At 36.4% G+C, this 8,993-nt stretch overlaps 1 protein-coding gene across 1 annotated transcript in view; it reads left to right on the top strand.

The window, feature by feature from the left end:
* Nucleotides 1–8,993, top strand: part of FCRL3 (Fc receptor-like 3) — a 173,032-nt gene that overhangs the window by 69,110 nt on the left and 94,929 nt on the right. The window contains 3 exon segments of the mRNA XM_006878204.1: nt 3,955–4,230; nt 4,592–4,717; nt 7,781–7,802. Of these exon segments, the coding sequence (XP_006878266.1) occupies nt 3,955–4,230; nt 4,592–4,717; nt 7,781–7,802 (424 nt within the window).

Here is an 8,993-nt window from a genome sequence, read left to right as displayed (position 1 = left end):
TTAAGTGCCGTCGAGTCGGTTCCGACCCATAGCGACCCTGTACAGGGTTTCTGAGGGTGTAAATCTTTACGGGAGTAGAAAGCCTCATCTTTCTCCTGCAGAGCGGCTGATAGTTTTGAACCGCTGACCTTAAGGTTCGCAGTCCGATTCGTAACCACTACGCTACCAGAGCTCCTTAGGATACTTATAACTTCTTGCTTAAAATGGAGCTTCCTATGACCAAATTTTGACAATGAATCATGCAGATAATGGAAAATGGGCATTCCAAACAGCATCCTGAAATCAGAATGCCAACATTGACCATGAAGTAATCTAGTTCTATGATCTTGAATAAGTCTCCTTACTAATTTTGCGTGTGATTTCCTCATGTATAAAATAATTGAACCAAGTAGATCAATGAGACTGAAATAATTTTGATCCAACACCTCTTTGAGTAAAAATGTTGAATTTTCATCCTCAATATGTATTTACCTATAAATTATAAACATGTACTCCTGGTGTGGCACTGTAGGATCAGCACTGGCCTGAGAACAACAGGTATCCAGTTCAAACTCACCAGCTGCTCCGCAGAAACCCTATACAGAGTTACTGACTAGGAGCCAACTCGACAGCACTTAACAACAACAACACTGTACTGTACTAAGGAGTGAATCTAATATTCGTATTGTAAAATAAACACAGATAATAAATTAAGAACAAAATAAATAATAATTAAAATATTCTTTGAATCTCTGACTAAAATAGTAACTGAATATGCTTTATGTATTTTGAAATTCTTAATTTACTCTTTGTGTCAGTTGTTTGAGGTCTGGGTCTGAATTTGGCTGATTCCAACTGGTTTTAATGATTGTAATTTAAAAAACAAAAACAAAAAGACATCTTCATGAGATTTCCAGATCGATCCAAGTGGAAGCAGAAAATCACTGGCTGCTCTTTCAAATATATACAGCTAATTTATTTCAGTCCCATGGGCTAATTATGCCATTACTTGCATTGATATCTGCTAGTTAATTTCCATCTTCATTGATACTAATCAATTGTCCTTGTAAAATAAATGACAGGTGCTATGTCTGAGTTTATAACAAATGTGCTCATGTTCTGGAAAAATTATAAACTGATTTCAATGTTCTGTTTCCATGTATTTTTAAGTGTGCAGATACAAATTTTATAAGTCAAAATATTGTCATTTTCTGATAATAAAACCACATAGAAATGTAAATACTTTAAACAACTATTTTCCTTGTTCTTGTTGTTTGCCATCAAGTTGATTCCAATGCATAGCGATGCTTATAAAAGGTTTCTGAGGCTGTACATCTTTTTAGGAGCAGAAAGCTTCTCTTTCTCCTGCAGAGTAGTTGGTGGGCTCAAACCGCCTACCTTGTGGTTCACAGTCCATATGAGTATTGGTTAAAGGTTACTTTTTAAAAGTATTATATTACTGATTGTCACCATGGCAACAAACATCAAAAATGAAATACTAGTCTTTATTCATAGAAAACACCTGGCTTTACTTTCATTTAATTGCTTTTTTAGAACATCGCCATAAGATAATTAAACTTTTGTGAGGTACAAAAAGATTTTTCAGTCATTCCTCAATCTCATTACAAAGCATTGCCAATTTTCTTATTACTTAAGTTAAAATCATCTGTAAAAACAATCAAGTAACCAACTAAGTCACCACACATCTCTCAGCTTATCATACTGTGGTGACTTGTGTGTTGCTACACCACTGGAATTTCAATTTTAAGCTACACCATCAAGGTCACCTATAGTGGACAGGTTTCAGCAGAGCTTCCAGACCAAGGCAAACTAGGAAGAAAGACCTAGCAATGTACTTCCAAAAATTAATTATTGGAAACTATGGATCAGAACAAAATATTGTCTGACTGGACTCAATTTTACAAACAATCATAAAGATGGTGTTGGATTAGGTAACGTTTTTCTTATACATAAGGTCATCATGACATGGCGCCAACTCATTGGCAACTAGCAACCAATGTGCTCTAATTTGCTGAATGAACAAATAAGTGAATCACTGCTGCCAGTCCCTACACGTCTGCCTTTACTCTGCATGGTACAAGGTGACCTCGCAAATGGCCTGAGTATGCGCACCAACACTAGTAAAACCTATTTATTTATTTGGAGTCCTGTTGTGGTGCTGTAGGATAAGTGTTAGACTACTACCACAAGGCTGGCTGTTCAAACCCACCAGCTGCTCCTCTGAAACCCTATACAGTGTGGCTATGAGTTGAAGCTGATTCCATGGCACTTACCAAAAACAACATTTGTTTATTTACCTTTCAAGTAAGAAACGAAGGTTTTTGTTTTTTTTTTTAAGATTTTTCTAATTTTCTTTGCATACTCTACGTAGGAAACCACTGAACTTGATGACAACTATGTTCTTTTTAGCCCAAGAATTTTCTGACTTTATGGTAATGTGCAAATGAACCCAGAGGTTCTGTGATGCCTGGAGAGAGACATACAATGGAAAACTGAGAATCAATGCTCCCAGCATACAAAAGCCCAGAGAAAAAGGAGATCATGATGTGGGTGGAAAGACACTCTGAGATATGCAAAGTACCATGTAAAGGCATAACCCTGAAGACCTCATCTGGCTCAAGTAGTTTTATATTGTAAGGGTGTATGGTGGTGGTGGCTGGTGGTGGCTGTGTGCCATTGAGTCGGTTCTGACTCATAGCGACCATGTACAGGGTTTCCAAGGCTGTAAATATTTATGGGAGCAGAATGCCTCATCTTTCTTCAGCGGAACAGCTGGTAGTTTCGAACTGCTGACCATGTGGTCAATGGCTAATGTTTTGTTTTTTTCCTCAGAAGTAGATTCTTAGGTTTTCCTTTTGAAGGCATCTCTAGGTCAACTCAAATCTCTTACCTTTCAATTAGTAGTGGAACTTGTTGATAATTTGCCTCACCCAGGGATATATGTTTTGTGGTTGTTAAATGCTGTCAAGTTGGTCCCAACTCATAGCGGGTAGGGCTTCCAAGGAGTGGCTGGTGAGCTTGAACCGCTGACCTTGAGGTCCAAACTGACTTTTCAGTCCAGTGCATCAACCCACAGTGCCACACCAGGGATATACGGTCTTGTTGTTAAGTACGGTGGAGTCGGTTCCGATCCATAGTGACCCTGTACAGGGTTTCCAAGGCTGTAAATCTTTACAGGAGTAGAAAGCCTTATTTTTCTCCTGCAGAATGACTGGTAGTTTCAAACTGCCGATCTTGAGGTTAGCATCCCGATTCGTAACCACTACGCTACCAGAGCTCTTTAGGGATCTATGTTGTTGTTAAGTGCTGTCGAACCCACAACGCCACACCAGGACTTCAAGGGATATATGTTAGGTAGTGCTAAATGCTATGCTGAAGAAGAAAGAAAGTAATTGGATAGGAAGTGATGAAGTACTGCTCTAGATAGATATGGGAGTTTGAGTCTCAGAACTAGGGCTCCAGATAGGATGTTCAGAAATGAACCTATTATTTCTATCAATATTTAATAGTTAACATTTTCAAGCACTTTGTTGTTGTTGTTAAGTGCCATCGAGTCGATTCCGACCCATAGCGACCCTGTATAGGGTTTCCAGGGAGCAGCTGGTGAGCTTGAACCGCCGACCTTGCAGTCTGTGGTTCAAAGGGCTTTGCAGTCTGGTGCATTAACCCACAGCGCCACACCAGGACTTCGCATACATGTTTATTATTTATCATAATAGTTTGAGATATAATTTCTTATTATTTCTAATTTACATAGGCATAAACAGACTCAGATTATTTTTTTAGATCAAGATCACAGGATTAATGAAAGGCAGAGACAAGATTTAAGCACAGATTTTCCTTAATTCCAGATTCATATTTATACTACTAAACTATATTGACTATTTTCTTTATTAAATTCTTTTGTATCCAAATTTAGGTAAATATGCTAATCAACTGTCTTTTCTTCTTTAGTTCCAGTATCTCGCCCTGTCCTCACTCTCAGGGATTCCAGGGCCCAGACTGTGGTGGGGGACATGGTGGAGTTTCTCTGTGAGGCTAAGAAAGGTTCTCCCCCGATCTTGTACCAGTTCTATCACAAGGATATCATCCTGGGGAGAAGCTCAGTTCCCTCTGGAGGAGCATCTTTCAATTTCTCTGTGACCACAGAGCATTCTGGGAACTACTCTTGTGAGGCGAGCAATGGCTTGGAGGCTCAACACAGTGAGGTGGTGGCACTCAATGTCATAGGTGGGTTAGTGGTAGCTTGGTTTAATATCACAGTTTTGGTCAATAAAATGTTTTTCCAATAGATTGTTTACATTCTGTCATGTCCAGGAGTTTTAAACATGTACATTAAGCTTGGACTTCTGGAGACTGGTACTGACTTCATAAGGAAGAGATAAAGGGGGTAAATCTTAATACCAGATGTTGGTGATCACCCTTCATGTGTCATTATTTTGAAATTGATAAATTATACTAGAGATCATTATGAATAAATCAGGACCTGGTAAAAACTATCCCTGATAGACCTCAAGCCACTATCTTTATAGTTTTATCTAACTTTAAAACCATTGCCACTGGAACTCAAGTGCAGGTCTCCCCAACTTAGGACCTTCCAGCTACAGAGCGGGCCTTATTGCTACAAGAGTCACCGGGGGGCTGCTCAGCATCCTTGGCCTTGCTGCTATTGCTGCCCTGTGGTACCACTTTAGAACTCAAAGGAAATCAGGTGGGTGTTTATGTCTTCTCTCTGGTGTTGTAACTCTTGCTACTGTAATAATAAGTTAGAGTTGAGTGTGTGTAACCTATAACGTCCTGTTACTCCCTTCCAACTACTAAGTTCTCAGTTCTACTCACTGCTATTCTGTAGGCAATAGTGACAAAAGGTAAAATATACTTCTCAATGAAGATGTAATCTCAAGTGTTTAGTCAGAGATTTAAAATAGGTAGTAGAGTGTTGTTTCTATTTAAAAGTAAGAAAGTTAAATGTTTATTGTTCCATCTTTATGCCAAAGCCTACGGAAAACTTCAAAAAGGATGGAAAATAGAGAAAAAAAATCACCCTTCTATATATATTGTAACATATAATGATAAACAATAAATAATAGCGAATCATAACTGAAGAATGCCAGTCAAATACATTGAGATTTGGATAAAATTGAGAATGAAATTAAAATTTTAGTGTGTATTGATTATTGCTGGTATGTTACTGTTGCTGTTGTGTGTCATTGCATCGGTTCCGACTCATAGTGACCCTGTCTAGGGTTTCCAAGGAGGATCTGGTGAGTTTGACCCAGTGAACTTGCAATTCAATCCAACCTTGAGGTCGAGTGCTTATCCTATAGTGCCATACCGGGACTCCTATTGCTGGTATATATACAATTGATTTTTGTATATTGATCTTATATCTTACAATCTTGCTAAACTCATTGTTTGTTCTGGTAGCTATTTTGTAAATTCCATTAAACTTTCTACATAGATAATCACGTAATCTGTGAATAAAGACTGTTTCACTCCTTTTCCAATCTGTAGTCTTATTGTATTGACTAGAATCTTCTATAAAGTGATGCATAGAAGTTGTGAGAGCAAACATCCTTGGCTTGTTCCTGATTATTAAGGGGAAAGTAATTGGTCTTTCACTATCAAGTTTGATATTATTGTTATTAGCTGCCATTGAATCAACTCTTGATTCATGTAGACGCCATATAAATACCCAAAAGACTGCCTGATTCTGTGCAATCTTCATGATTATTTGCAAATCAGACCACCATGATTCATAAAGTTTTCACTGGCTGATTTTCAGAAGTAGATCACCAGACTTCCTAGTACATCTTAGTTTGGAACCTCCACTGAAACCTGTTTGGCATCACAGCAACCCTCAAACCTCCTTTGGCAGGCATGTGGTGACTGTGCATGATACTCATTGGCTGGGAACCAAATTTGGGTCTCCTGAATAGAATTAGAGAGGTCTAAGTATAATATCAGCTGTGGATTTTCCACAGATGTTCTTAATCAGATGGAAGAAGAGCCTACTATTTCTAATTTGCTGAGAGCAATAGTGTTTATCAGATACTTTTATCTACATTGATTGAGATGGTTTTATATTTTCATTTTCATTTAGTCTATTGACGTTGTAAATTTTGAATGTTGAACCAGCCGTGCATTTCCAGGGCAAACCCCAACTGGTCATTATTGTCAGATTTCACTTGCTAAAATGTTGCTAATTTTTCATTATGTTCATAAGGGACATTGTTTGGTACCTTTTTTTTCTTGTTGTGCCTCTTTAGGTCTTGGTATCAAGATACTTCAGTGTTCTTCATTTCTTTTTGTGTATTTATACTACTTTCTGGTATCATTTTATTTCTGCCTGAAATACTTCTTTTAATATCTCTTTTAGTTAACTTTATTGGTGACTTTGGTTGGTAGTGTTGGTCAAGTCTTCTATATCCTTACTGATTTTCTGTATACTTGATCTATCAATTATATCAAGAAAGGCATTGAAATCATCAACTACAGTTGTGAATTTGTCAACTTATTGTTACAATTCTATCAAGTTTACTTTGGGCACTTTGAATCTCTATTATTAGGTTCATAGATGTTTACAATTGTTATGGCTTTTCAATCAGTTAACCACTTTATCACTATGAAATGAACTTGTTTTTCCCTCATAATATCATTTATCTGAAACATCATTTGTCCAATATTAACGTATCAGTTAGTACTAGCATGATTTTTTTCTCATCCTTTTATTTTTAACCAATATATGTCCCTATGTACTCAGTGTTTATCTTAAAGCCAGCATCTAGTTAATTATTGCTTTTTTAATTCAATGTTCCTGCCTTTTAAGCAAAGTGTTTTATACCATTTACATTAATATGATTATTGGCATAAGTAAGTTTAAGTATATTATTTTGTAATTCTTTTTGTATTTGTCCCATTGTTCATTGTTTTCCTTTTTCTATTTTTCAGTCTGCTTTTGAATTGATTATTTTTTATGATACCATTTTATAACTTAAAAAAAAATTTAGTGGTTGCTTTAGGGATTGTATAGTTTATATCATTCACTTATCACAATCTCCATCCAAGTGATATTATATTTCTTCACATATATTACAAGAATTATACCATAATGTACTTTCATTTCTCTGCTTCTAGATACATTACAGTTATTTATAAACAATGATCTTTTAAAATGATTTAAGTATTAATAATTCTTATATATTTGCCCATTTAGTTCTTTATTCCTCTTGTATGCCCATATTTCTATCTAGTAAAATTTTCTTTATGCCTTAAATTTTAGAATTTTTTATAGTACAGGTCTGCTGTTGATTAATTCTTTCAGTTTTTGTATATATGTAAAAATCTTTTTTATTTTACATTTGTTTTAGAAAGATACTTTTTCTTTTTAAGAAACCCTCCTTTGGGTATTTTAAAGATGTTGCTCCACTGTTTTCTCAAGAGCATTGCATCCAACAAGAAATTTTCTGTCCTCTCTGTTTGCTCTTGTGTTTTTCTCTGAGTATTTTTTCATGGAACAGGAATCTTTGACTGTATGGGCCTTTTAATTTCATGTGTTGCATAACTGCAAAATGATAAGACTTTCTACTTTGGAATTACGAATCTTGTATTTTCTGTCTGCTCTCTCCTGTGATGTAACATGGCACTTCCTTTTGTTTCATATCAAATGCTTTGTCCTTCCTTTCTCATGGCTCATGGTGAAAATCAAACAAATAGCGAAATAATTGTACATCAATTTTATGAAAAATCTTATGTATTTGCTTTAATTGTGCTGGACAAGTATCATCCTCATAACCTTCTTTGTAAGCCTCCATATTTCCCTTTCTTTTCAATAAAAGTGCAACCAACATTTTATGACAAATATTTCAAAGCACGGTAGGATAAGCACTGAACTGCCTCCCATAAAGTCAAACCCACCATTCATTCATTAGAAATTCTGTACAGGGTCAATGTGAGTTGGAACCAACTCTATGGCATTTAATGACAACAACAACAACAACAACATAGTATATAAGTATATATATATATATATATTTTAATAGCATTGCATATAGAATGTATTTGTACTGTGATTTTTTTAAAATATAAGAAATTAAGAAAACTGACTCTAATAGTACTCATCACAAATCTTTTATTCATTTAATCTCTTACATATATTTAAAAGCTTGTCTAATTCTAATTTTTCATTAAGTTCAATTCAGTTAAATTAAATCATTATTATTATCACCATATTGTTTTGTTGTTATTGTCAGGAACCATCAAGTTGGTCTGACTCCTAGTAACACTATGCACAATAGTACAGAACAATGCCTGGTCTTGTGCCATCCCCCAAATTGCACATTTGAGCCCATTGCTGCTGCTATTGTGTCAATCCTTTTCACTGGGGGTCTTTCTGTTTTGTGCTGACCCTCCACTTTACCAAAAATGATGTCCTTCTCCAGAGATTGAGTCCTTCCCAATAAAATGTATAAAGCATGAAAGAAACAATTTCACCACCCTGGCTTTTAAGGAGCATTCTGGTTATATCTCTTGTTTCCCTGGCAATTCATGGTACTTTCAATATTCTTTTCTAACACTATAACTCAAATGCATTGAGTCTACAGTCTTCTTTAATCATTATCCAAATTTCATATGCATATGAGGTGATTGGGAATAGCATGACTTGGGTTGTTGTTGTTAGGTGCCATCAGGTTGGTACCAACCCATAGCGACCTTATGCACAGCAGAACGAAACACTGCCCGATCCTGCACCAACCTTAGTACTGTTACCACGCTTGAGTCCATTGATGCTGCCACTTGGCCAATCCATCTCTCTGGGGGTCTTCCTCTTTTTCTCTGACCCTCCACCTTACCACACATGGTATCCTTCTCCAGCGACTGGTCCCTCCTGACAGTATGTCTGAAGTATGAGAGTCAAAGTTTGGCCATCTTGGCCTCCAAGGAGCACTCTGGCTGCCCTTCTTCCAAATCAGATCTATTGGTTCTTTTGGCAG

This window comes from Chrysochloris asiatica, unplaced genomic scaffold (genome assembly GCF_000296735.1).
Source record: "Chrysochloris asiatica unplaced genomic scaffold, ChrAsi1.0 scaffold00042, whole genome shotgun sequence".
Taxonomy (NCBI): Eukaryota; Metazoa; Chordata; class Mammalia; order Afrosoricida; family Chrysochloridae; genus Chrysochloris; species Chrysochloris asiatica.
This window is presented reverse-complemented; position numbering and strand designations above follow the sequence as displayed.